The 24,438-nt window shown below is 39.8% G+C and overlaps 1 protein-coding gene across 6 annotated transcripts in view; it reads right to left on the bottom strand.

Annotated features, from left to right (window-relative positions):
* Window positions 1-24,438, bottom strand: part of NAXD (NAD(P)HX dehydratase) — a 50,167-nt gene that overhangs the window by 20,885 nt on the left and 4,844 nt on the right. For all 6 annotated transcript variants that reach the window (XR_014880831.1, XR_014880830.1, XM_085215514.1 and 3 more), the window contains exons 4-7: window positions 22,749-22,899; window positions 21,439-21,484; window positions 19,519-19,607; window positions 7,052-7,160 (exon numbers count right to left, since the gene is read on the bottom strand). Coding sequence is in view for 4 of the 6 variants with exons in the window: in XM_085215514.1 (XP_085071640.1) it covers window positions 7,052-7,160; window positions 19,519-19,607; window positions 21,439-21,484; window positions 22,749-22,899 (395 nt within the window). In the remaining 2 variants the exon portion in view is untranslated. The remainder of the gene's footprint in view (window positions 1-7,051; window positions 7,161-19,518; window positions 19,608-21,438; window positions 21,485-22,748; window positions 22,900-24,438) is intronic.

Here is a 24,438-nt window from a genome sequence, read left to right as displayed (position 1 = left end):
TAACCGTGAATGACTTTCATCAAGGCCCATTACATATATTAGAGAATAAATTCTGCTTGCAAACTGCATAAACCTGTATTTAAGGTTCTGTTAGCATATTTTCAAACACTGTTCTTCTAATCAAGACATCTGTGTGGAAGCCACTGAATACTAATAGTTCTGAGCATAAGCAGCAATACTGCTTAGCATAACCAACGGCATTTATCTGCCTAGTGCTGGTGTTCCCAAGTTGTACCTGCACCAGTATAGCTCCAACAGAAACACAACTCTATCATATCCCTGCATCTGCCTCATCCTAAGCGAAGATCTTCTCAGCTTAAATCCTGAAGATGTGGGGCCTGAAGGTGGGAAATGAATCCCAGCAACAAAACAGAAAGGCAGAAAGGCTGATACTTCATTTGATGTGGGACCGGGAATCCACTAAAAGAAAAATCTTCAAATGGGCTCTATGGAGGTGATCCATGACAATGGCCCAAACTTCAGTTACTCCCAACAAGAGGTATTTAAAGCCAAGAAAATTCCATGCAACCTTAACTAGAGATTCAAGAGAAAATGAGTTTTCTGAAGCGTATATCCCTGCAGATAGACATCTTCAGTAGAAAATGCTCTTTGAACAACTGGTGTGTGAGCTTCGGGAGGGTAGCATTGGGGAAAGAGAGAAGGCTGGTGTTATCTACCAACACCAGCGGTCAGAAATGGCAGCCAGGAAGGGCCTCAGTCAGGAGAAGAACCCCAGCTGGTATTTCACACATTTTATTGGAGCTAAAACAAAGCTTGAGAATTGAGTAAGAGGAATGAGCATGCAGTTTGAGAACCCAGTCGATTTTACCCTGTAACATGAGTTACACAGAGCTACTTTGCTATCAATCATTACCTCTCATACAGAATGAAAGTAAGCCTGCTCTGCTGAGAACAGCAATTTAGCTTTGCTGCTGTCAGACGAAACACAGAAAGGCTGAGTCCAGGATTCAGTGCTACTAGTTCAGGGAAAGAGACAGTGAGCCCAGTGACAACAGAAAATGATTTCAACATCAGACATGCTTCAATTAGGATAAGGCTCTTCATAAGGACGAATGCTTTTCTCTACCTGATACCAATAGATACCAATACTGCTATTCCAACAGCAATTCTGTATCAGTCCACTTGAGAACAGAGCCAGTAACGTACCCAATAAGAGACTCACCAAACTCAGAAGCACAAAATTTGTCAGGAATATCACACTCATGACAGGATGAGAAAGGGAGAGATACGAAAAGAGGCTGGAAAGTGATACAGGACACAGCGAAGCCCATAAACATGTAACTGCCAGGCAGAAGGCAGAATGCAGAACATCTGAAAGCATGAGGAATCATTGTTTGCTCTTCCCAACAACTACACAAGGAGGATAATACTCCTTTCCAAAGTTTTCTTAGGAGCTGCATTCATCATCCTGCAGGAGAGGAACTTGGTCTTCTCACAAACCTGAGGAACTGCTCTTCGGGTGGGAATTGCCCTGGTTCAATTCAACTCATGTTACAAGAAAACCTAGATCACTTTAAGACCAGAAGTGCAAACATTCCTGAAATGGTTGAATGAAAGTCCTTGTGGTGGGCAGACATGATAGGGGCACAGTACTTCCATGTGAAATAAAAGGAAAATAGCCAATAACTTTGGAAACATGCTGCCTTTAAGCTCTGACAGGCAACAACGTGAGCAACCTTGGGCTTGCTTGAATGACAGCTAAACTCTGTCTTAGGAGAGTCTAAACCAGCACCAGCTGCATACCAACAGCAGTGAACACAAGGAAGCAGTGGTACTTTTGTCTCAGACAATATCAGAGATATTGAAGGGGAAAAAGAAATAGCCTGATGTTGCCTACAAGGAAGTTGGTTGCAGAAGACAATCTCCACAAAGGATTTGGCAATGGCACTTTGGAGGATTGAAGCAGAACAGGGAACAGAGATAATTCAATCTGCATGGTCCAGAGCTGAGAAGTGGAGGAGAAATGATCCTTTGTTCCTTTCTCTTTCAGGAGAATAGCTTGGACTGCTTATTTGCTCCAGGAGTCAGAGGCTAAGTCTAGAGCTTCTATATCTGCATGGAATCCAGCTTGACAAGTATTAGAACCCAAAAAAACATTTCATTAGTACATTTTTTGTGAAACTGCAGATCCTGATCCTGCAAACCCATACCTAGGAAGCATCAGATCTCACCCAGGCATCTGAGGAGTAGTATATAAAGATTTTAGCACAGGCTCACACAAGAGAGTGGGATATAACTTTTTGAGTAGCTTCTTGTAGCATGTCTTGTAAATGGAACTACAACCAAAATCAGGAAACTTAAGAGTATGTCTTCAAAGAGTATCACTGCACTGAAGAAAAGCATAAAAGGAAACTGACAATAAAATGTTTCTTTTCCAACAGGTTGTTGAAAGGACCTGAAATACCATGCCCATTGAGGGCATTAAGACAGTAGCCTTTCTGTGTCTGAAGGGAGGCTATGAGAAAGAAGGGGACAGACTTGTTAGCAGTCTGTTGTGATAGGACAAGTAGAAATGGTTCCAAACTAAAGCAGGAGAAATTTAGACTGGATATAAGGACAAAAATTTTTACAATAAGTGTAGCGAAGCATTGGAACAGGTTGCCCAGAGACATGGTGAATGCACTCCACCTAGAGACATGTAAGATCAGGCTTGACCAGGCCCCGAGCAACCCGATCGAGCTGTAGGTGTCTCTGTTCATTGCAGGGGAGTTAGACTAGAAGACCTTTAAAGTCCCTTTAATCTCAAACAATTCCATGATTCTATAAGTGAGAAGGAAGTAAGTGTATCATAAAGATACAGAATCACAGAATGGCCAGGGTTGGAAGGGACCTCAAGGATCATGAATCTCCAACCTCCCCATTTAATACGAGACCAGGCTGCCCAGAGCCCCATCCAACCTGGCCTTGAACACCTCCAGGGATGGGGCATCCACAACCTCTCTGGGCAGCCTGTTCCAGCACCTCACCACTCTCTCTGTAAAGAACTTCCCCCTGACATCCAACCTAAATCTTTCCTCCCTCAACTTAAAACCATTTCTCCTTGTCCTGCTGTTATCTACTCTTTCAAAGAGTTGATTCCCCTCCTGTTTGTAGGCTCCCTTCAGGTACTGAAAGGCTGCAATGAGGTCACCCCACAGCCTTCTCTTCTCCAGGTTGAACAAGCCCAGCTCCCTCAGCCTGTCTTCGCAGGGGAGGTGCTCCAGCCCCCTCATCATCTTTGTGGCTCTCCTCTGGACCCTCTCCAACAGCTCTGTCTTTCTTGTACTGGGGGCTCCAGACCTGGACACAGTACTCCAGATGGGGCCTCACAAGAGCAGAGTAGAGAGGGACAATCACTTCCCTGTCCCTGCTGACCACCTCTCTTCTGATGGAGCCCGGGATACCATTTGCTTTCTGAGATGCAAGAGCACACTGCTGCCTCATGCTAAATTTTTCATCCATCAGGACCCCCAGCTCCTTCTCTGCAGGGCTGCTCTCAAGGACTGCTCCTTTCATTATGTATAAATGCCTGGGATTCCTCCAGCCCAAGTGCAAAACCTTGCACTTTGCTGTGCTGATCCTCATTAGGTTCACCTGGGCCCACCTTTCAAGTCTGTTGAGGTCAACCTGTGTCCAGGTCTGGGGCCCCCACAAAAGAAGGATGCAGAGCTGTTGGAGCAAGTCCAGAGAAGGGCCATTAATGTGATCAAAGGGCTCTCTTACAGCGAAAGGTTGTGGGAGTTGGGTTTGTTTAGCTTGAAGAAGAGAAGGCTCAAGTGAGACCCCATTGCAGCCTTTCAGTACTTAAAGGGACCTTATGAGCAGGAAGGGGAGCAACATTTCATAAGTCTAATAGTGACAGAACAAGGGGGAATGGCTTTAAACTAAAAGAGGGGAAAAATAGGTTAGCTATTAGGTGGAAATTCTTTATCAGAGGACAGTGAGGCACTGCCACAGCTGCCCAGAGAAGCTGTGGTGCCCCATCTCTGGAGGCACTCAAGGCCAGGTTTGATGGGGCCCTGGGCAGCCTGAGCTGGTGGGGAGCAGCTCTGTCCACAGTGGGGGGTTTGGAGCTTGTCAAGGAAGGCGATCCTCCCCTTCTAGTCTGCCGTGGTCAGGCTTCACCTGGAGTACTGTATCTATTTCTGGACTCCCCAGGACAAAAAAAGACAGGGATCTCCTGGAGAGAGTCCAGTAGAGGGCCACGAAGATGTTAAAGGGCCTGTAGCATCTCTGCTATGAGGAAAGGCTGAGCGACCTGGGTCCATTTAGCCTTTAGAAAAGACTCAGAGGTGACCTTACTAATGTTTATAAATATCTTAAGTGTGGGCATCAAAGGGACATGGCCAACCTCTTTTCAGCTGTCTGTGGGGACAGAACAAGGGGAAATGGCCATAAACTGGAGCACAGGAAGTTCCACACCACCATGCAAAGGAACTTTTTCACAGTGAGGGTAATGGAGCACTGGAACAACTGGGGGTTGTGGATTTTCCTCTCGAGATATTCAAGACCCACCTGGATGCCTACCTGTGCAGCCTCTGTAGGACACCTGCTTTGCAGGGGGGTTGGACTCGATGATATCTAGAGGCCCCTTCCAGCCTCTACAATTTTGTGATTCTGTGATCTTTAATTCATTCCAACAGAAACCATTCTATGATTCTATGACAACATGAAAGCAAAGTAATCTCTGGTTTCGAGTGACAAGATACATACTCTTGTCAACAAATATTACAGCTATTTCGCAGTAAGTCACTGTCCATTGTCCGATACCAGAAACTGCAGAATACTGAATTAGCATTTTGATTTCTCAAAGCTCAGAAGAGAGAAAAAAAGCAAACACATGCCTGCTTTGACAAATACATTTGCAGGCAATGTGCCTGTACAGTTCTGACAAGACCCAAATAGAAACAGCATCAGAGAGCCGATGGACCACTAAGCCTCACCACTTCAATGAGGAAAGAGGAACAGAGGAAACCTCTCATTGTCACTGCCACTCTGATACAAAACCCTGAAACAAAAGCAGACACTAATCTACATCTCAGCAATGTACTCAAATGACAGCATGCTTAAAGGGAACCGAGAGAATTACACATTCAGCCAGAATCTAGAAAAGTTTAATATAGCAATGCTATCATCACTTGCTTGGTTTTTGAAATGTGAAGAGTGATACAAAGCTTAAAATTCACTGCAGAAACAAGAGGGAGACAGCCTTTCCTCAGCACAGAGAAACACCAGCCTTTCTTAAGCACGCAACCAGTGTCCGCCCCCAGTTATATGGACTTATTTAAGCTTTTGGTTGAATGAAGAATTTAGGAGATAATGGTTGTGGGATTCAAACAAGCAAAAAAACCCGCATGTAACTGGATAACTAACTAACATTTACATAATTATAGCAAAGACAAAGAACTTGAGCTTTAATGTGGCTTGAAATTAACACGGTCAGACCTACAGCTCACATAAACATGGCCCTAGATTTTAGCATGAACTTCCAAATTGATGGTCTTCATTGGCTGTATTTGTTTTGTTAACTGCAAGTAAGCTCAACAACCATACTCATAAGCTGAAGTAAAAGCATGATTATAATTTACTAAGAAAGTAAAAAATATCTATACTTCTGTAATGCAGATAAGAACATGACAGATATCTTTAAAATCCAGATGAAATTTTTGTACTGAAGAAGCTTCAGTATTTTAGATATTCTAAACAAAGTGTTATTTACTTTTGTTTAAAGTCACTTTTCTTTAGAAAGAAAAGTAAAAATAAAAAATGAAAAAGCATCGCTCAAATCTTTTTGCTGGAGAAAGAATTCTTAATAAAGTTCTAAAAATCTTTGATAAAAATTTTCATATAGGATCAAATTTGCTTTACTATCAGCTGTACTAAATTCCTTTATTGCCACTCTGAATCCATGTTTTTTATTAGTTTTGTACTTCTATGTCATAAAAGACATTTTTTGAAAGGAGAAGGTTTAAAGGAGTGAAGAACTTTCAAAGGCAAGTTTCTCTAACAAAAATTTAGTAAAAATGACCTTCACTACTATCAAGGCATTCCACATGTCTTGGACAGCTTGGATGGTCTTTAATCTTTTGCTTCTTACGCTTTGTAAATCCACTGTTTAACTTCCAACATTTCTGTAAATTCTATTAATTCCACTTGTTAGTACCACTGATTAATTCAGTGTAACTTCTCAGACTTTTTAAAATTAATATCAACCTAATTTTGTTTGAACTGAAACATACACTCTGAACATGCAAAGATGTGTTGGGAGTAGCACAGAGCATCTGGAAGGCTGTGTGGGTGCCTATTGCTTAACGTACAGAGCTATCTAAGCTCCTGTTTTCAGTCAACATTAAGACTTGAGAGAAAATAGGATTACTTCTTTATCCAGAGTACAATTCTGCAACATTTTATAATTAAGACTATTATTTCTTATTGCAAGGGGACACAATCTCTGTTCTTTGGTACACCTCCTGGCACATGCTGCCAAATATAGCTCCTAAAATTAGGAACTCAAATTCATACTGAGGTTCTTACAGTAACAGGTGCTCAGCACCTAAGGAAACACAGAGCCCTTAACCTAGATATGCCAATATCTATTTCTAATTAGCAACTTTAACAATGAAAACAAAAGCAAATCAAAACAACCATCTGGGTCTCTTAACTTAAAATATCCCTCTGAATTTTAATAATGAAGACCATAATTAACAGCTGCAATTTTCCATCAACAATACCAGGTTAAACTCTTCCCTTTAAATTATAATTGCTACAATAAATACTAACCGTTCATTAACAAACAAACAAAAAACAACAACACAAAAATAAAAATCAAACAAAAAGAACCAATTTTATGTAGATTTCTTAAGAAAGTGGGTGAGAATGAACTGTGGAAAATATCACAGTTTCAATTATGGAAATATATTGCAACAATTTTATTTAATCTGTGAGTTGGTAACCTTAATCAGAAACATCGGTGTAATCAAGCAAAAGATACGAAATTGGTTAATAAAATTCAACATGAAGACAGGGAATAAAACCTCAATAAACACATTACCTTAGCATTCTCAAGTAGAGCTTCATCTCTGCCTAAGCCAGGTCCTATGACAACTGAGTGCAGTCGTGGTAACCACTTATCCACCTCATGGACAGCATTGGGACTATCACTAAACAGAATTAGGAAGGAAAAAAAAAGACGTTAAAAAAAAACCCTCCATTTTAATATTCTCAGAATCTGAATTCCAGGTGCAAGATAGAAAGAGAGATCTCTTGTCCTGAGCATCAAGCAACTGTATCCTCCAAACTACCAAACATTTGTTGCTCAGGAAATACTGAACGATTGTCCAATAGCTAAAATGAAACATTAGTTCCTTCTCAATTCATTCCTTAAGGGATACCACATAAAAATGAGGAAATAATTACAAGTATCCCCTATAGCTATTACAAAACAGAAAAAAAAAAAAAAAAGGCAGGAAACCAACATTTCCTACAGTCTGTCACAGTTTCATGCTTCCTACTTAACGCTTCTTCAAGGAGATTACACGTTGGAGAGAAGATCCATATTTCCAGATATATTCTGTAAATTGCTGGAAATTATGCAATTATTGATTATTCTGCATGGTAAAATGATGAAGCTACTCATAAGCTTTTTTGGTCAGTTGCTTTATGAGCATTTGTTCCAACTGAATGACAACCAAACTGTCCCAGAAGAAACAAGCTACTCACTGATGGTTGATACTTAGGGTTTCGGCAGCATTATGATTTTGTCTATGTATGAAAAAATGAAGAGAATACCCACTGCCAAATGTAACTGTTACAATACAGCATTCAGTATTTCACCAGAACCATCTATTTTGTTCTGATCCATTCTGTTGTGTAAATAGGTCAGAATATTATGAAAGCACAGCTTGGCAATGCCAGTTAACTCTTACCAGCAATACGGAGGGAAAGTTTAGCCTCCCCCTCCACCTCTGGCTAAGCAACCAATAATAGATGAACATTTTAACTGAAGCACGAGGGGCAAAAGCTTCCTGTAAGCTAAGCAAGGAGGTACTCCACGATAGCATTACTCCAACCATTTTGAGCTCACAATAATCTGACAAAGCTCAATTATTAGGGATAAAAGCCCTCGCATGTTTTCCGTAACCGGCAGCTGTACTGATGGGCCATACCACTTGGGAACAAGTGTTTAGCTCCGCTCTGGCAGAATCAGCAAATTCCACAGCGATTTCTGCAAGTGCCAGGCAGGAGCCCAGAGCGGCCGCAGCTGCGGCGGGCGAAGCGGCCCGCTCAAGGCCGTAGGGCTGTGGTGCCTCGCGCCTGGCCGCGGCCCAGCAGCCCCTTCACCAACAATAGCCGCCTCAGAAATCCCGGCCGTGCCGGCTCCCCAGAGGCACCCGGTGCTGACACTACAGAACAGCTCTGTCAAAACAATGCTGCTGGCTGGAACTGATGGCCCACCGCAGGGGCGACGGGGACGGCGGGGCACGTGATGACAGCCGTGTCCATGAAGCAGCTTCCCCGCTATGGGAGCTGAAGTTGGATTTCTGATGGAGCCACACAGCTCCTCCTTCTCCAAGGGCTGAGGGAACAGCAGCAATACAGCACATTCCTACAGCCACCTATTAGCTTATGATCTCAATCCGGGGTAGAAGTAACATTTTTCTATACGTGTTAGAGCATTAAAACCAAATTAAACCCAATTCTAATAAACTGTCACCATTTCTGAATGCAGACACGATTGTTCACATATTAAATACAGAAAATGATCATAGCTGTAGAAGAGCTTATCTGTGCCAAAACGCTGCTTCACTGATAAGGATGTTTGAAAGGATTGGATTCGAAATACATTTGGGTAGCAGAAGCCAAACACACCAAATAAATGTTATTTCAAACAGGGCCGAGATTGCACCAAAACTTTCTCTGCTCTTTCGCAGACCTCTCATGCAAATAATCTCAAGGTAGAAAGTTTGCTAATTTATTTATATTCCAACTTGAAATAAGATCATTCTGACTCCAGCCCAGTGGATTACATACGCTCTTCAAAACAAAGCCATCTCTTGGGAAATGAACAGTCCAAAATTAAGCTGCTCCTGCTCACTTTGCCTCGGGTAATAATAAAAATCTACTGTAGAGCTTTTCATCTTCAAAGCATTTTACAAACATTACGTTTCACATAACTCCTTTGCAATTTCACATCAAGAGGCAACCCACGGCATACAAAGGGCCAAAAGATTTAAAATGGTGATAATGACTATTACATTGCAAAATCAGCTATAAAAACATACTGAAAAACAGCTGATGAATTTCTATTCCTTATAAAAGAAAGCAGAACAAAAATTGCCTCTTAGTAGCATCACACCAACTTCACTTTAAGATCCAAGATGTTCACAACAGCTGCAATTATGCAGCTAAGGACACTGTACACTATCCTGTCTCTCTGGCTTTTCTCAAAGCAGAAGGGCTTATCATGCTAGCTTGTAGGAACTGCTTGTTCCTACACACAGATATCAAAGCAGCAACATTTTCAAGCTGATACAGTAAAAATGATCAGCATTCTTGATCATTTTTCTTTGGGAAGATAATGAAGAAGTATCCTCTCCAGCTTTCCTGACCATGGGATTTAGCACAAACAGAAACTCTTTTTGCCCTTAACAGCTACAATCTACATACAAAACTCAAACATGCACCAGTTGGTTTTCTGATACAGAAGTCAACTCGCCTCTGCACTGCAAGGCTTCAGAGCAATGTGAACATCCAAGCTGCCTACTACAGTGCCTGGACTGTATTAATTCCTCAGCAGTGCAAGAAGTTGTTTAGGAGAGGATGCTTGGCATAAGGCAGAATCTTGCCCAATATTGTTCGGATAATTTGACGGTACAGATAATAATTTTCAGGTCTCTGGGAATACATACGCCTTGGCTCTGCTCAGTTTACTACTGCAGACAAAGCCAACATGCACTCTTCAACGACAACAAAAAATCAAAAAACCATAATATTTCCAGAGATACCAGCACACAATACAAGTCAGGTTCTCAGCTGTTCTCTGCGTACTGTGCTCACACAACTAACTGTTTGCCTCCCTTGTCCCTTCATGCCAATTTCTCTGCCTGATTACTAACCCGATTTCAAACTGTTCTATTTAATTATCGCCTCCACTGCCAAAGATGTGCGCACACAACCTAAAAAAAAATATGGTGCTAATTTAAAGCGTCTAAAAAGGTACGAGGTATGAAGGTGATAACTTCTTGATCAAAAGAGATGTGATCTTCAAGCTTGGATGGACCAAAATCCAGTAAGCAAGAATCAGAGTTGTATTCAGAACCACAGAGCCATAAGATAAAGTAACCCAGCTTTCTTACAAAACAGGAATCACAAATGCAATACCTCTACTTTGAAGAACAAAGCTAATACTAATATAAAATGGACTCAGAAGATCTTTTACAAGGTCACAAGAAAATAGTATTTGCATTTCTGAAGAGTGTAAAAATCTTGGAAAAAGAGATGTTACCTTCCCAGATCAAGACTCTGATTCACTAGAAGTTAGGGATTTCAAAGAATCACAAAATGGTGGAGGTGGGAAGAGACCTAAGGAGGTCATTTAGTTCACCCCCTTGCTCCAGAAGGACTACCCTGAACAGGATGCCCATATCCAGGCACTTTCTGGAGACTGCTAAGGATCCCATGTTGGGAGATTCCACAAACTCTGTGGGCAATCAATGCCGGTCACTCACACAGCACAGAAGACTTTCCTGGTGTCTACACAGAACTACTTGTGTTCCAGTTTGTGCCCATTGCCTCCTGTGTCCTGTTTATTTTCCAGTTTTCTATTGCCTTTTATTTTCCTAAGTAAAGTAAGCTTTTTTTGGAAGGAGATGGAGTAGGAGATTGGGAAACAATCTGGCTTTCCCATGGTTTAAAAATATATTCTCACACCATGGATATACACAATGGGAATAATTTGTGAAGCTGAATGTAAGCAGTAACACTTGTAAACATGAGAAATGAACAACAGTAACATTGTGCAGATGTGAGCAATAAAGATTATGGTGAGAGACCACAGTTATAGATTTGGAGGCAATGACTACATCTTTAAAGAATTACTTAATTTGCAGCTAACCACTGTTAAGTGAAATACTATCAGACACCATTTTACAGGAAATCTAGATGATGACAGCTCATTGTTGCTCAACCAAGAAACTAACCAACGCCCTCCCAAAACCCATAAAGCTTCCTCAAATTTTTAGCTTGCATGGAGAGCAACTGATAAAGCTTTGCCTACATACAGAAAAGGACAACTACAGAATAAACAAGTAAATAACAACTGTAATCCAACAAAAGGACCTTGCTTAAGCCACCCAACTCCTTTGAAGTCTAGTAGGTAGGGAAGAGTCTAAAGTTAACGTCAAGTCCTGTCCCGTTTAATATCTTTATTGATGACATGGACTAAGGAAATGAGTGTACCCTCAGTAAGTTTGCAGATGACATCAAGTAGGCAGGAAGTGTTGATCTGCCTAGGGACAGGATGGTCCTACAGAGCAACGTGAACAGGCTGGATCAATGGGCTGAGGCCAATGGAATGAAGTTCAACAAGACCAAGTGCTGGCTCCTGCATTTTGGCCACAACAGCTCCAGACAAAGCTACAGGCTTGGGGTAGAGTAGCGTGAAAACTGTACAGAAGAAATGGACCTGGGGGTGTTGATCGATGCTTGGCTAAACATGAGCTAGCAGTGTGCCCAGATAGCCAAGAAAGCTAACAGCATCCTGGCTTGTACCAGAATTAGTGTAGTCAGCCAGAGAAGGGAAGTGATCATCCATCTGTACCTGGCACTGGTGAAGATGCACCTCAAGTACTGTCTTCAATTTTTGGCCTCTCATTACAAGAAAGACATTGAGGCCCTGGAGCATGTCCAGAGAAGAGCAATGAAGCTGGTGAGGGGGCTGGAGCACAAGTCTTTCAGGGAGTGGCTGAGGGAGCTGGGATTGTTTAGTCTGGAAAAGAGGATGCTCAGAGGAGACCTTATCGCTCTGCACAACTGCCTAAAACAAGGCTGAGGAGAGGTGGAGGTCAGCCTCTTCTGCCACATATCTAGCGACAGGACTAGAGGGAATGGCCTCAAGTTGTGCCAGGGGAGATTCAGGTCAGATATTAGGAAAAATTTCTTCTGCAAGACGTAGGTCAGGCACTGGAATGGGCTGCCCAGATAGATGTTTGAATCACTGTCCCTGGAGGTGTGTTCAAGTAATATCTGGATGTTGTACTAAGGGATGTGGTTTAGTGTGGAAATACTGGTGGTAGATGGATAGTTGGACCAGATGACCTTGGCAGTCTTTTCCAACCTCGGTGATTCTATGATTCTAAGTGTCAGAAAGAAAACCTCCTATCTAACAATCAACTTTACACTTTTGTCTGTTAGTCAAAGCAGAGGTAAAGAAGCAAATACGCAGTCTTACAGTGGAACACTGAAAAAGGACTTCAAACATGTTTCTCTGATCAAACTTCCCTTGCTATTACTGACAGGTAAGAGAGAGACAAAGCCTTGCTCGCTGCATGCTGAGAAGACTGCAGTCTCCTGCAAAGAGACAAAACAGCTTTATCCTTTGCCTTCCTTGAACTTTACATAGAGAGGTCCAAGGCACAGTTTTAAGAATATTATATGTTTACCCTCATATTATATGTTTCACTCATTTATCTGTCTTTTAGAACGTAATTTTAATGGAAAACTCTGAAAAAACAATAGTTTCTCTTCAAATTAAACAGTACCTAGTCTCTGAAGAAGCGAGGACAAATTTTCTTTGTGAATTATTGGTAACTTCAGATAACTTCTGTCAAACCAATATTAGCACATGCTGACAGAAATCCTCTTGGCTTTCCACACAAGCTATTTTTATGTACAAGAACAGTACTGGTTTAGTTGTTGTGCTTATGACAGTAATTGCTGGATTTGGTATTGCATAGTCTCAGTGTTACCTCCTATCTGCATGCACAGCCACACAGCCTTCTATACCTCTCAGTTTTGAACTCTAGTAAGCAGAACAACTGCTTTAAGTCAAGCTTTTTGCTCTTCAGAACTGTTCTATATTTCACTATCACACAATAAAAACTGATATAAGACAGTTTTATAGATCTTTATCTTGGTGAAACTTTGATGTAGACATTTCCAAAAAATACCCAGAGCTTGAAAATAGATGGTGGCTATAGCCCTAGGATTCCCCACAGTTTCTAAACATCTTCCACAGCAGTCTGTAACCAGTATTCAGTAGTCACCACCTATATGAAAGTCTGCTCTAAGCTGGTCACTGTCCAGAACTGAACACTTGACAGCTTGGGCCTGAAACATAACTCTGCTCTCCAGCTGCCAAAACAAACAAAATTCTGCTGTATGCCATATTTTACTCAAAGAGTGGCTTTCAGCAAATGATCAAAAGCCATCAAGGCAATAGCTTTAAATTATCACAGAAAGCTCTAAACACAGCAGCATTTCCTAACCAACAGGAATGACAGTTACTGTCATTGCTTTCTAGAAGTGGGAAAAGGAACAACATGAAAAGCTGCAGCCTTGTCAGATTTTACATAGAAACAAGAAACTGTGAAGCAAATTCAGCACAGGTGTAAGTGGGAGCTATGGAAATAATAGATAACTAGGAATGACAGCACAGACAGGAGACAGCAGGACCACAGCTCTTCACTTCTGTTTCAGGCAGGTGGAACCACCTCGTTAATCAGAGATCTGGTTCGGACTTCATAAAAACACCATCAGTAGGATCTCCTACTAGAGAAGGTCAAGGGATACAAGCAAAATTCCTGCAAACTCATCAATACAGCACCTTATTGGAGAACACATTTTTAAAAACCTTATCAGCACACAGCTATAGTGATTGAGGCCAACTCCAAATACATTAAAATGTATCACTGCAAAAGTCAGAAAGGTAAACTCAAAGACATTTTAAGTGGGCAGTTTCAAAAGCCAGTCTAGAATCTTATCTTCAAAGATGAGAACAAGTCTCTGATCTGAGGATGGAAATTTTTGGTTTTGTTTGTCCAACTACCACAGGTAATTATATTAATCTGAATCAAACACTAGACCTGCTGACATTTAGATCCTGTCATGTTATACAGCACATCAAAAGAGTGAAAGACAGGACATAATGTGTAGCTCTAGAATGTAGGCAGTTCTCTCAGAAAGCTAATTATTAACTATTGTGGTGAACTTTGAGTGAGGTGAGGACAGTATTGGAAAATGGGCAAATAAGACTGGGATAGAGATTATTCCACAAAGGTTAGGTAAAAGGAATTATAGGCAAAACCAAAGAGAGCATAAAATTAAATTAATAATATACTCATAGAGTATACGATCGTAAGTATTTGTCAATACTTAAATCATTATTGTAAATTTACTCCAAGTTCCCAGAAATCCAAACTTTACACGTAGCATCTCTTAGTCCCTTGAGCAGAGCTACAAATAACAGCTTATTCTAGAAAATCTTGTTGATCCATGGTCAACTCATAGCTTTCCCCCCAGGCACTTCAATGAGGTGGAGCAAATCTCAGTGATGACAGTATCGTGAAGTTGGCTGGATGCATTTTGAGACCAAAAAAAGAGATATTTAGTGAATTAAATACATTAAAATTCCAAAAAGAAACTTTAGAAGACAAAACTATCATTTTCACCTACCGGGCTGTTGAAGGATACTTACACAATATTTAATCTACAAATGTTCATAGACAGTAGTTATTCTCTTGCTACATTCTGACTAAAGGACAGGGAGCAAAATGGAAAAAAAAAAATTACCTCCTAGTGAAGGAGGGAATGAATCATAATAAAATTAATTATTCCTCTTCAGTCATCGGATAAACTAACTTAGACACCAAAATGTATATATGACAGGTTTCATTAGAACATCAACAACACAGCAGCAAGAATAGCAATCCAGCAGCTGAGCGCCTCCCACACTCATGGCAAAACACTGCTCTCAATCTGCATATTCCACAGCCTTGCTCCATGTTCCACCTTCAGGTAGAGAGAGTGTGGATGACCTATCAATGTACGTATTTGCAAAAAACGCCTAAGTTACCATATCATACCATTCTTATTGATAAAACCCCAAACATATTCCACAGCTGCTACTCAGATACCAAAGACTCTCATACAGGCATGAGATCTTCCATTTCACCAGGTATACTGTCAGTGCACTATAGGCAACAGACCCAACCACAGCCTCCTTTTTTATGAACCTCAACTCACTACACAAATGGGGTCACTTCTCTTATTCGGATCAGAGCATCTCATATCCTGTGAGAAAGAGCCCCGAAGGAGAAGAAGCTATCACTTAAATCTGCTTTTGGAGATTTCTCACACAGACATGGCAACAGCACTCAAGGGCAGCTCTTCCAGCCTTGTAAAGATACCACAATTATCTTACAGTCTTCTTTTAGATATATCCTAATCGTCAAAGCAGTTATAGTACATTCTGATCTAGATCACATTACCAATGTGTGATACAGCAGTTCCCCCCAAAAGTAAAATAACAATCAAATGTCTCGACTCAGCTGTTTTCACATTTTAGAGTTCACAGAAGCAGTCCTGACCTATTAATATTTCCTTTAACTGCCTTTGTAAGTAGAATCTGTCAAAATCTCTCCCAAATGGAATGACTGCAATCAAACCAAATCTGTAATTTTGTAAGTCACAGCATGAAGCTGAGTTGACAAGGTAACCTTCCTCAAAATGAAACAGCATTGCCCCTAGAAAAACAAATACACACTTTTTTTTCCTTTCCTTTCCTTTCCTTTTTTTTTTTTTTTTTAATTAATGTTGGCTGATGAAGTGCCAAGTTTCTATCACTTTGATATCACTCTTTAGTTTACACTTGAATTCAAAGGTACAGACTACAGTTGAACCAATACCTAGAAAGCTAGAGTACTTCAAATCAGCTGTGGACACACAAGAGAATAAGTCTCAGTCAAAACATGTTTTGGTAACTGTCAGCTAAAAAAAAGAGTAAGACCCTAAAAGCTTCCAATAATAAATAAAGAAAATACCAGGCATGCCTTCCTTCACTCAAACTCAAGAAAGATCGAATAACAAAGAAATGTAATGCTGATGTCAAATCACAGCAGCATGGCAAGCATTCAGAAGGATGATTGTATTCCAGGACCTAACTGGAATATAATGTGTCTACATATGTATGCTTCTCTTTTTTATGTATCAAGAAGAAGCAAGAATAGAGTCACCAGTGACACCACAAATCTTTAACTTCACCTCTAAGTTTTCACCTGGGATGAGAATCCTTGCAACAACAGGGAAGAAAGAGACAGAGCAGGAGATGAATGCATCTCCTTTCTTCTATTCACTTGGCAGCGTTCAGGAAAGAAGCAGCAGCTTTTCTTCCCAAGAACACTGGACACAGAACACAGGTCTGTAAACAAGTTTTGTCCACGGTGCTGCACGACATGATTAGAAGCAGCTTAAGTATACTCCTCTGAGTCAGCACTCATGCAAACTGACCTTTATCTCACCCTAAGTGCTTTGGAAAGAAAACCAACAAACAAACACAACTTTCTCATGTGACTCCTAGCCAGGCTGCTGTCTAAATGTGGTTTCAGATAAACATCACACAGTTTATGCATGCTTTTATCACTACAGGTATGTAAGGATCCAGCAACCAAGACATTCAGGAGGTGTCTCTTTGGTCAGACAGGTGCTCTCTCTCTGACTTGCTTCAGTAACAAAAATCCTTTCGCTTCTTCCAGCAGGTTACTCAAAATACAGTTTAGTCTCACTGTGTTTAATAGCTATTCTTAACTAACGAAACTAAAAGCTATGAGCCTCCTTCCACAAACTAACAACGTTTTTGAATCTCCTTTCCACATTTTGAATGAGAAAGGGCCAAAGAAAAACTCTGTACAATTACGAAAACGTTTTCCTAAGAGGCAATCTAACAGAACAGATTTATTTTGTCTTTTCAAATATAGCCAACTGGGTTCATATAGCTCATTCAGCTCTATGATCACTGGCCTATCAAGAGAGAGAAAGGTAACTCAAAACAGGTATTGAAGAAGTCTCCTCGACATGAACTAAGCCAAAGAACTGACATGCCTGCAATAAACCTTGGCTTTCACATTTCAGTATTATTTTATCTTTATTTGCGTAAAGTTAGTAGGAAGAGCGTGATTTAAAAAAAAAAAAAACACAAAACAAACAAACAAAAAAACACAGAAAAATGTAGCACAAAACAGGGGTGGTAGTAGGAAGAGCAAGGTAGATATGACTAAAACACAGTGCAGTCCATTCTCCAAAGGACCTTGACTTTTGTAATTTTCACTTCTCCACAGGTAAGCAAAAAGTCAGACAAAAATACTGAACTGGATAGCTGGTTAAATTATTATTGCTACTTTTATTACTACCAAGTCATCAATGATGCCTTTGATAGAATCCCTGAATAAGAAGGAAATATCGCTATAGATAATGTTGACAATTCATTGTTCCTAGAAACACGGTGAACATTATTCAACTCAGGCAGTGAGGACACACACAGCCAGGTGTTAAAGCTTTATCTTCCCAAATCCCAGGATACAAAGTGCAGTTCTGGCTCTTTTACCTTCACACACAGGAACACAGAATGAAGTCACAAGATAAATTACAAGAGAAACTTGCATCATAGGGTGTCTCTAGCACAAGACGTTACACTTTAAATGAATCTGGGATGATCCGCAGCCGTGGCCACAAGGAATTACCCTGGTAATTCTGCAAGAGGGATGGTTATTTTCATAACTCTCCTTCTACAATCCTACTCAATCCTTCACACATAATGTTCTTGACATCCTTGAAGCGACAGGCATTTGCCAAGGACCTGAAACAGACTAGCACAACGTCTAGCTCTCACACACCTCTGCTACTCCTGCCACCAAAGATCAGCTGCAGCAGCTCTGATGAGCCAGAAGAGCCTCTACATTCAGAGGGCAGCAACAAAAAGATGTTCCTTCCTTAAGTTGATCCCCCTTGAGGTGAAGGTTGTACAGAAAGGTAGCAGCAGCCGAGTTGCCGAGGAGATGATAAAATGTCAGACTTCTGGTTGTACAAAATGGCAGTTGAACCCTGGCAAAACGCCAAGCTGTTCAACCAGTGAACTGAGAAGTACACGGGGCCATAATTACGATTAGCATAATAAGAGAGTGGTACAACAGCTACCTAGTTACTCTGAAGGGTCACAGAGAAATTATAACAAAGCAAAGTTTTAGGGAAGGACACAAAAGAAAACAATGTCATAGCTCAGTGGTTTTTACCCGGAGTTTCTCCCATGCATGAAGCGTGGCTCAAGAGAAAGTACAAAGACTTGATTAGGTTCTGAATCAAGAGCGGCCAGCAATGCTAGCAGGACTCAAACTGCTTCACTACACTGAAAAGATCATATAAAAACGTGACATCAGAGACAAAGTCTTTTACAGGAAAAACAGGTTGTTACTGTAAATTTGACTAAAGCCTGGGCTCAGTACAGTCAGTCAAGATTTCTTCCTTTCTCACTGAAGAAGACTGCTTTCAGAAGAGACTAAAAAAAAAAGAGATGTTTTAACAAATAAATTCTGAACATTCTGATATTTGCCTGTTTTTTTCATTTTTAATGTCATATAAGCAATGTTTACAGAACCACAGATTCACACAATTAGCCAGATGCCTGGGTGAAATTAATCAGAATTGCAATAAAAGTAAAACACATTATCATTGATTTTCAGTCTTAATACAATACGGATATGAAAATTGCCAGATTCATCATACTTTGTACATCTACAGGAATTCACAGAAAAGCTGAAGTTTAACTCAGAAGTTCTCTTTGCAAATAGAAGGATTAAAGACTTCACTGGAATCTGAATTCCACAGACAACACAGAGAACCTACATAGTAAAAAATCTCCATTCAGTAGGCACAATTCAGTTCTCCATGAACAGAAATTTTGCTGTTCAGATATTTCTACTGTTCATGGTCACATCTGTTTTTGATTACGCTGCTTCTCTTCCTCATATAAAACTTTTCTATTATCACAGATATCAAGAACTCTAAAATTGCTCCCCTGAAGGAAAGGTCAACCCTTCCTAGAAGGCAGCCATATGCTGTACTCCAAGTGGAAGCACAGTTAGAAGCTAAGACTCCCATGGAGATTTTCTGTCTTTTTAGTTATCATACAGTATCAGACAAAACACCACGTTACTGTAACCACTGTAACACCTCACTGAAACAATTTATCCACCTCAAGTTCATCCATCCCTAAAGCATTTCAGAACTCAAAGTCAGGAAAGCACAAATGGATCTTCCCTATTAAGACAGTTGGTTATTAAACTTTTCACCTTCTGGTTAATAAATCTTTTCCTTCTATTCCCAGCAGCAGCTGTATATCTAATAAAGCAAGACACTTAAGAAGAAAAGTGAGAGTAAGTGTAAACTAATGTAAACTAATCAAGTGTCAGACTGAAATGTTCAAACCACTACTCCTGACCCACTCATTTAAACAAAACAGAGGTCACTTACAGAACTGGATGAACAATCAGCTCGGGACTATATGATTTGATCACTGTTGCTGCATCTTTGGTACAAAACACATGGGATAAATCTGCACCCTAAAAAGAAAAATTGCAAAAATAATTATCAATTAAACAGCAACAACTTCAGAATTCCAAAGCTTAGTCAGCAAATAATTCACCTCTTTTCCTATTTCTCAGTAGTTAAAGGGAACTTTTCTCATTTTTTTCTATTTTGACTTAGCATAACATGCAATATTTTAGAGAAAACTTATATTTGCATCTAAACTCCAAAATATTTTCTTCTGTTTCTCACCAGAAGGATGACTGATTTTGAATCTTTGCTCATCTGAACAATGGTTCTCATTTGCAGATTAGTAGATTAGTAAAGATTAAAACATCACACACATGACAAGAAAAAAAGGCAAGAGAACAGAGTTAAACAAGAGACAAGCTACACTAAGAAAGGAAAATAATAAGGTACTATACTTGCACAACACAGCTATGTGAATCTCTCAGTACTATTCCATCCCTATCATTTTCACTCAATGGGCCAAATCCATACTAGATAAAGTCTGGCACAATTTCAACAACTTCCCTTCAGCTAAACGAAGCCAAGGGGCTTAGTCTCAAGCTTCCATTAACAACTCAAAAAAAACACAAATACACTATAAAAATATGTAATATGTAGGAAACCTGATCTGCTATCTGTCTTCCATGTTGAAATTTCCCAAGGTTAATAAAGCATCTCCTCTGCTTTACTACCTGTACATTTAACATTTCAAACTACTAAGCAATTCATAAATATGATCCTGCGATTCCTTATGTAAAGCTGCAATGAGTTGAGACCGAGTTACTCAAAGAGGGGACTCCCATAATGTACTTCTGTATTTGCACACAGTGAATAGAAGGCTGAGTAGTTTGTAATATTTTACAGAAGATTAATAAATGATATAATTTCAGTTAAAATCCTTGAGAGACTGCAAGTCTTGGGGGGGGGGGGGTGTAGATTGTGGTGGGAGGAAATACTGAGTAAGTACTGAATTGGTGCTTATTCAAACAAACCTACAAAAGGAGCACAATGAATGGAAAGTACTGATCACAGAGCTCTGAAAAATATACATATTATGTAAGCATGTTTCGGGTACTTTTGAATAATCACCACAGTATTCATGTAGTGTGCACTAAGTTTATCCTTAGTCATTTAATTTGTCACTAAAATAAGAAAGTTGACACTTCTAGGGAAAAAAAAAAGCCTAAAAGCTAAAGATTATAATGTAAATTAAGTGTGCCACTATAAAGATACGTTGAATTCAACCAACAATGTTTAGAATTACAGCACCAAAGAATTTTACAAGCCTAAAGCTGCACATTGCCCCACCCCTGGAGGCATTTAAGGCCAGGCTGGATGTGGCTCTGGGCAGCCTGGTCTGGTGGTTGTGACCCTGCACATAGCAGAGGGTTGAAACTAGATGATCTCTGAGATTCTTTTCAACTCAGGCCATTCTATGATTCTCTGATTTCAAAAGAAGATTACTTCATTCAATTCTTACCAAGAGTTCTGACTGCAACACTGAAAATGCAACAGTAAACACTAATCTAAAGTTACTTGAGAAACTACTTCAGCAAGTTTTCAGATTTGCTATCCAAGCCTCTGGTAAAACAATTTTCTCTCTAAAACCTTCCATTTTCTGGAGTATCTCTACCTATACGTTATACAGAGAAAATATTTACAGGAAACAGCAAGTGACACATCCATACAAAGTACTTCTACAAATCCAAAACTGAGGATTTTCTTTGTTAAATAGAACACCTTTTAGAACTCCAATTTCAAGCACAGCACAGACCGAATGCTTTTATAAAATGGCACTTAGCCAACATAAATGATGAAAAAGTTCATTTTGGATTGATATAGAAGAAGAACACATACCACTTTGAGAGCTGTAATTGCAGCAAAATATGGTGCTCCTGTGTATCTAGAATGAAATGAAAAACAATTTAGATTAGGAAACACATTCATGAGGTTAGATAAACTGGAAATCAGTCTGCCTTAAAGAAGACTCAAATACGAGGGCAAATTAAAAAGCTTTCTCTTATGTTTGCTGTCAAAGACAGATAAAAATCCTGCTATGCCAAAGCCAATCTCAAACTTTGCTTTAATTTCAAAGAAGCGACTTTAGTCACCTGCTTTCTTCACGGGAATATTTATAAAGACCATGATGTAAAAAAGGAAATTCTTTTCAGACAATCAACTTTGGAAGTTTGAAAACAGACAAATAAAAGAGAACAATAATCGAGCATTGTTTGCAAGCCAAGCCTGAGATCCATGACCTAGATCACTCCCATCTGGTCTCAGATGCTTAACCAAATTGCCTAAATCGTGATTCCAGTTGCCCTGAATTCTCTTTACGAAGACTGAAGAGCAAGGTACAGGCAGACTCACTCTAAGAGGTGTCTGCTTGGGCCAAGAGGTAAGAACCCAAGCCTAGCAGACCAAAAGGAAAACTAATTCCATTTTAACCAATACAGCACATTTTGCTCTTTATATAATGGCAGATCTCCAAAGGCAGATCTCTTTCACAGAAGAAAGATGCCACCTCTATTTTGAAAGGGGAAAATTAACAACAGGAAGGTATAGTACCTTGTTCAAAGTATTGTACACGTTACTGAAAGTGGCCAAGAAACAGAACAGAGGCTTTATTTCTAGATCAATATAACTGATTTATATATTTTTCTTCTGAAGCATGCTATTTCTATTGCTCGAGAACATAAATCAGGATATTAATAAAATCTAGTAAACAACATAATTCATCAAAATAATAAGCATACAGTAAGATGATCTCAGCAACCTTCTATTCCTGACTTGAGAGATCTAGTTCCCAAGATACCAAAATACAACAAAGATCAACTGTCTTATTCTAGTCCATTTACTTCCATAACCTTGTCATGCAATGGGAAAAGACATTAATATTGAATGCAGAGTGTTACCATAGTCAAAAATGACTGAGAAGTAAAAACAGGTACAAACTGCACTCTAAGTTTCAGTCACATTCATGACTGGAAGTTTGTGTCATGACCTCTGGGCAACACGACCATTCATAAGAAAGATCACGATGGACTAGTAAAGCACTCTGAAAAATACTCGTGTTTTAAATGTAAGGCAAGCTTAAATGGCTTCTACAAGTAGTAATGACATCTTCAACCTCTTGGAAACAACACTCCAATTTCTGAATAACTTACTCTCGACATCCTCCAACAATGCCTATACGTCCATCTTGACCTTTATGCCTCTTCCCAGTTAGAGGAGGGATAACGTTGCGCACCAGTTGAAAAATATTCTCCATATCCTTTAGAGTGTGATTTCGGTGCAGTGAAAAAGATCTCTCTATAACTGAAAAAAGAAGTATTACTTTAAAATATGCTCTTTCTTACACATCAGCATTTAAGTACTCAGACAGTAACGAAGTCACTCAAAGATTCACAAACTGACGTCCTTGTAAAAACCCAAAGATTTACCACCTAAAGGCCTTTAAAACACCAAGCAGCTAGGGAAGGTGATCACTTTTTTACACGCATTTCAAGTCTGATGCAGTGAGTATTCCCACTGCTTACAGTCTTAGGGCTCATGAACAGAAAGAAACAACCCCCCCAGAATAGTTTAAGTTGCAAAACGTTCACAAGGCTACCTTCTTAGTTCAGTCTCAAATCATTTCCATAATTCAGCTCAACTAAAATACGTACACTTGGTGAGCACTTAACACACCTGGACATGAGACGAGTACTCAACAGCCAAACCCACATTCCATATAGATACCCTACTTTATTTCCATTTCCCCTCAGACTTCCACTTCTTGGCAGATTCGGGGCCTATCTCACTGCTTTATTCTGGCAGGTGGATACGGAGCATAACAGAAGCCATTCTGCAAAACTCTAATTCAACTGCACTAGCTGCAAGCATTACAAAACCCACCATTTTTAGCTAGAATGCAGCTATTGATCTCTGATGCAAAGTTAAGTGTGAAACTACATATTAAACCAACCATACACTCAGAATGCTGCGTATTCAAATTGCTGTTTCAGAAGACTGCAAAAATGTAGAAGAAAAACATATTTCAACAATTATACTACATAACTGAAGAGTATTAAACAGTTCACCCAATGCACGGCAAATTCGAACATCAGTACTTAAATGGACAATATATTAGCCATAAACTGAAAAAATAAAACTCTTGTATTTTGACACAACTCATCATATCTGCACGAAGCCTGTTCAGAATTGCAGTTTATATGATTGGAAAGCTACTCCTACACTTCAGTCAGGTTTCTTTTCTTACAGAACTTCTAAGAAGCTTTCAAGGAACTGCTAAATATTAACAGAGAATTAAGTAATAATAACTTGCACTATAGTCCACAGCTTCCAGCTGTGTAACATTTTGTAAGCCCAGCCCCAAAAACTGGAGAAGAAAAAACTGTACCAGAAAATGAAAGAAAAATGTACTAAGCAAGAAAAACTGCATCTGTGCACTATCAGCAGAAAGCATCTTTTTCTCCATCCTCTGGAGAATCTAAACCTAAACCAGACAGGCTAATCTTCAGTAATAGAATGCTTTAGTGTTCTATAACGATAAATACTCCTGGCTGATCTTTTGCTTCTAAAATCCTTCTATAATACAGGCATTCCTCTCCTATTGAGATAAAAAAAAAAAAAAAATTAAATCCACCCTGTTTTGGACCACGGCCAAAATAGCATTGCAGCAACCCAGAGTAAAACAAAACACTCATCTCCTCTGGAAATAGGGCAGATTATTTTCTTTGAATCACACTTCATACATTAACTGGCTTTCAACCACATGAGAAACATACCTATCTTCCACCTCAGGAGGACTTCAGAAAGTCCTCTGTTCGTTTGCTGCTGGATCTTGTAAATACA

This window comes from Meleagris gallopavo, chromosome 1 (genome assembly GCF_905368555.1).
Source record: "Meleagris gallopavo chromosome 1, MGAL_WU_HG_1.1, whole genome shotgun sequence".
NCBI lineage: Eukaryota > Metazoa > Chordata > Aves > Galliformes > Phasianidae > Meleagris > Meleagris gallopavo.
This window is presented reverse-complemented; position numbering and strand designations above follow the sequence as displayed.